Here is a 4,765-nt window from a genome sequence, read left to right as displayed (position 1 = left end):
TGCTTAAACAGACCGTGCCGGTGTGCCCCTACCGAGATCGTGTTTTGGTCACAGAACTCAGGCTCGCATCAGTAAATAGACATTTCAGTCGGTGGTGATTGTGAAATAGGTTTAGCAGAAATCTATTGAGAATAAAAGCCAGAAACTGGTCAAGAAAAGCCCAGTGAAAAAACTATACAACATTTCCCCACATGTCGAGCAGAACCTAGTGAGCTGGGAAGACAGGCCCAGGGAGCAGAGGCCCTGCCTGGCCGCCGACGGCTGCACCATGTGACCTGTGCGCTGAGTGCACGTGTTGGCATTCAGTTCGATTCCGTGGAGATAAACACGGGAGGGAACCAGACAGCACTGTCACTGTCAACACTGGCAGGGCCAGCTCTTCATTAGGATGGAAAAGAGCATTCTGAGGAAAAATTCACATTAGTTTAAAAAAAACAAAAAGAAAAATCATAACAGCTTGTTTAAAGAGCAAAATAATGATAAAATGATGGTTTCCAGGAATCCAGGGTCCGGGTGCGTGCACCGGCCCCTCCCTGGTCTCTCCTGAGTGACGGCAGTGCTGTGAGCAGGAGCGGAGGAACGGGACGCTCAGGGAACGGTGCTGACCCCTTAGATCAAACGCTACTCTCTACACTTCCGACGAGATACAAACGTTCCACACGCCAACCCACTGCCAGTCATAACTTCAACCTAAGACAGCGCGGGAGGGAGCCTGGACCTTGTGAGGCGTTCAAGTTTCGCGGTAATGCTGTGGCGTGAGGCCTGTGTGTCCTGGACGCCGAGCCGGGCTCGGGCGTGGTCAGTGCAGGGCAGCGGTGCTGCCAAGGATGGCTCAGTGGTGGGAGGCGCTCCCTCCCGAGGAGGCCTGTCCGTCTGTCCTGGCGGCCGGAGCTGGGGCCCCCGGCCTGTCCTCGCGCGCCCTCTCCCCCAGGCAGGGCTGGCCGCCCTGTGCCGCCCTTGGATCTGGCCAAGCTGCCCCCTGGCGCTATTTGCCTTCCGTGACTCTCCGCCAGCACCGCCTCTTCCGCCTCTTCCCCTTTGCCTTCCCGGGCTCGGGGAAGGGCGTCTCAGTCTTGGCACTTCTGACCGACGCTGGCCCCAAGTCATGCTCACAGCAGTAGGACTGCCCGTCCTGGGTGCAGCGGAAGGCTGTCCCGTCCTGATGCTCCTTACAGAACGAGTTGGGGCACAGGTGACAAAACGAAGTGGAAGGTTTGCCACACACGTCACAGTGATGCCAAGGACACTCCCACTTCCCTGCAACAGAACACCGGACATGAGCAGTTAACACACGACGGAATCACAACTTCCACACCGCCAGGGTTGAAGCTGCTCTTAAAACCATCGCGTCCAACGAATGCAAGTTACAAGAGTGCTGGTGGCGCAGCGAGCGGGACGTGTGACAGGCCATCCCCACCGCTGCCCCAGCAGAAACGCGGGCCCCAGCGGTGCCTGCCCACCCCGCAGTGCCCGCCAGGCCTCCGCATGCCAACTGTCAGCCACTCTTTATGCGTAGCAATCAAAGAGACGCTGGACTGGGTGCAGGAGTGCCCTCCCACGTGAATGACAGGCTCGGGGTCCGCTCTGCTCCGAGTCCTGCCCGTGGGAGGCCTACCCTGTGCATGTCCGGCTCTGGCTTTCCCTCTGTGCCCTGCCTGCTGCTGAGGAACCGATTTTCTACTTGGGGATGGACCTTTCTGGAATGAATCTGTAAAAGGCTTTTAGGGGAGGAAGAACTCTCACATCCACCACAAATATTTTTCTGTGTCATCTGCCTTTTGACCTTGGTTTGTCAACTTTCGTCATACAAAATATGTATTTTTGCTTCTTGTCTTTGGGTGAAGGTCTTTTCACTTGTCTCTTGGGATTACAGTCCTACCCCTAGTGACATTTTGCCAACGACAAAATGCATACCCGCCGGCGGTCCCATGGGAGTACCATGGCAGGGGCCCCACAGCCAGGCCTGTGGAGGTGTACTCTTGACGGTCACTCAGTGCCAGAGTCACCTGACAGCACACTACTCAGCACACGTCCTGGTCACGAAACGACATGTGGTAGGTATGTAGGGCTACTGTTTCACGCTGGTGCTGTGATCTCTGAAACACGGGGTGGAAGAAGCAACTCCCTTTTGCTTCAGGGAACCAGATATACAGCTCATCGTCAGCCAGTGGCTCCTCCTTCTGCCCCCAGGGTCCTCTCTGGGGACAGCATGACCCCTGCTTCCTGGGTGAGGGCTCTACCCTCCTTTTCCAGCGTGCTGCCGCCGGCCGGGGCCTCCTGGGCCTCCTGGGGGAACGAGGATGCAGAGGCTGCTCAGAAGACCCTCTCCTGGCTGGAGCTGCGGACCCAGGGCCACCTGCTTCCCTCACCCTGCTTGGCCCCCTGTGGGCTCCCACGTGGGCATGCACGCCAACTCTCCGGCAGGCGGTGAACAGTGCACACCACGCACGATATCTGTTCAACGCGTAGCCTGGAACGGTTTGGAACAGAGAACGGCTGGCTGCCCTGGACCGGGGACTGTCACTTCACGAGGGACTGATGCATTTGTGACCGGATGAGGCCCAGCCGCAGGAACAGCAGTGAGAGCTGTCCACCGGGAGCCCTCTCACGGACACGGCCCGGGACTGCTGTGCCTGTCTACCTACCGAAGGGCCGCTTGCCCAGGCCCAGGCAGGACAGGTGGTAGGCCTTGGTGCAGAACTTGCGGTCACACAGCACCAGCTGCCCGCCGTCGCCGCAGCGGAAGCACTCGTCCTCCGACTGCCTCTTCCCTTCCCCTTTGGCTCTGCGCCGCCTGGTTTTCTTCTTGGCCTTTTTGCCCTTTTCCTCCGAAGAAAGGGACGTTGAGGTCTGGAATCAAGGATTCAGCACAATGCACGTAAAAGAACTACATGGACTGAAGCATACACAAAAGCCAAGAGAGCCAGGTGGAGTTGCGGACGTTTCAGAAAGCTCTGCAGATGTTTTAACGTGGAGGGAAGGGGGTGTCCTCCCCATGCTCGAGGGGGGGCACGCCCACATGGGGCTCCCAGACAGGCGCAGACTCACTGGACTGAACCTGAAAAGGCCGAACAGAGACCGAAACAACCACCAGCCTGTGAACAGCTTCTAAGAGCGCAGCTGAGCAGCAGGCAGACACACACCTCCCAACCCGCGGATGGGACCCACGGGGCAATGGACTCTGCCGCAGGGCAAACGGCTCCCACGCGCTGCCTGGGCTCTTCATTAGGAATCTCTGCAAGAACGTGGGAATAGGAGGATGGCAGAAACCGAAGAGCATCACCAGCACAGCCGAGGACAGACACCAACACAGGGCCGTGGCTATCAGACCCGGGTCCAACTCACTACAGGAAAGGGAATGTCCCCCCAAGTCCATGACCTTCCCAAGACAGTGGAATATGACTGTATTCGGCAACAGGGTCCTTGCAGACGTAATAAGTTAAGATGGGGTCAGACAGGAGCATGATGGCCCTCATCTGGCATGACCGTGTCCGTATAAGAGGGGAAACTTGGGCCACACAAAGGGAGAACACCGTGTAAGGAGGAAGGCAGATGTCGGGGTGAGGCTTCCAGAAGCCACAGCACGCTGAGGATAGCCGGACACCAACAGGAGCTGCGGAGTGGCCTGGAGAGATTCTCCCAAGAGCCTGCCGGGGGAACATGGCCCTGTCCACACCTTGATTTCACATCTTGGGCCTCCAGGGCTGAGAGGGGCTCAATTTTTGTGTTTTAAGCAACCCAGTCCATGGTACTTTGTTCTGGCCGCCATAGGACACACACTCAGTGACGAGTCTTAACAACCGACCTCTGTCGAGAGAGGCCGCGCCTGCCCGGGAGCTGGACTTCCCACCACCACAGGGACCTCACTCCTGCCTGTCACAGCAGCAAGCCAGCTTGGAGGAAGTCACCATGTGCGAGAAGGCATGCTCCTAGGCTTCTGAAGCACCGCTCCGGAGCTCTGAGAAAGGAGCGGCCGTAACCGTACCTTTGGTCTATCCCCAAGGAATCCGCTGCAGTTAGGCGCTCCACACCGACAGACTGTTTTTTCATTGCCCAAACAATCGAGGTTGTAATTAAAGGTCAGTTCTGTCCCTGGGAGGAGAGGAGACAACACCACACTAGAAACTCCTTTCTCTCATGGAGCCAAGGAGCTCACATTAGGTCTGCAAAACACGCCTTACTTTCATGTCTACAACAGGCATGACCCGTGGCTTCTCGCTTTTGCTTCGTAAAGTGGAGATTCAAAGCCAAACCAAACCTTCGCGTCCCCAAGTGCCGCCCCAGAGCCTTCCCAACCTGGCCCCATACGCTCTGGGCAACAGCCAGGAGCCCCCACGCAGAGCCTCCCAGAGCGCTGTACCTGCGGGAATGTCACACACAGCAAACAGGCCCACACGAGTGTCCCCATTCACTGTCCACTTGAGGGTCTCACAGTTAGGCTGGCAGCTGTGATTCATGAATCGAGAATAGTTTCCTTTGGGGCCAGCATCAATGATACGATCCTGCAAGGTAAAAGACATGTTATATACGCAGTCAATGCTTAGTAATCTCATGTTATTTTATGTATGTATGTATGTATGAATGTATGTATGTGTGTATTTATGTGTTGGCGTCTCACTATGTCGCCTAGGCTGGAGTACACTCACGGCCACCCCACAATCGACCTGCTGGGCTCTGGGGATCCTTCCATGTCAGCCTTCCAAGTAGTGGAAACTACAGGTGTACACTACCATGCCTGGCTAACTTTTTTTATTTATTGTAGAGA

General features: G+C 56.5%; 1 protein-coding gene across 1 annotated transcript; it reads right to left on the bottom strand.

Moving 5' to 3' along the window:
• Positions 1-729: 729 nt before the first annotated feature.
• Positions 730-4,497, bottom strand: LOC103253519 (histone-lysine N-methyltransferase NSD2-like). The gene is made up of 4 exons (XM_008051806.1): positions 4,361-4,497; positions 3,986-4,092; positions 2,646-2,850; positions 730-1,257 (listed from the first exon to the last, which is right to left on the bottom strand). The coding sequence occupies exons 1-4, from the start codon at positions 4,455-4,457 to the stop codon at positions 986-988; spliced, it is 681 nt and encodes a 226-aa protein (XP_008049997.1). The 5' UTR covers positions 4,458-4,497; the 3' UTR covers positions 730-985.
• Positions 4,498-4,765: the final 268 nt, after the last annotated feature.

This window comes from Carlito syrichta, unplaced genomic scaffold (genome assembly GCF_000164805.1).
Source record: "Carlito syrichta isolate Samal-C Ts95f unplaced genomic scaffold, Tarsius_syrichta-2.0.1 Scaffold235140, whole genome shotgun sequence".
NCBI classification, from domain to species: Eukaryota; Metazoa; Chordata; class Mammalia; order Primates; family Tarsiidae; genus Carlito; species Carlito syrichta.
The sequence above is the reverse complement of the archived record's forward strand: the minus strand, read 5'-3'. Positions and strand labels throughout refer to the sequence as shown.

Excerpts from the sequence above, each read along its gene's own strand:
- LOC103253519 (XM_008051806.1), bottom strand. The coding sequence starts at position 4,457 with ATGAATCACAGCTGCCAGCCTAACTGTGAGACCCTCAAGTGGACAGTG. Across the intron at positions 2,851-3,985 it reads TCCTTGGGGATAGACCAAAG|ACCTCAACGTCCCTTTCTTC; the intron begins GTACGGTTACGG and ends CCTTGATTCCAG. Across the intron at positions 1,258-2,645 it reads CCTGGGCAAGCGGCCCTTCG|GGAAGTGGGAGTGTCCTTGG; the intron begins GTAGGTAGACAG and ends GTTCTGTTGCAG.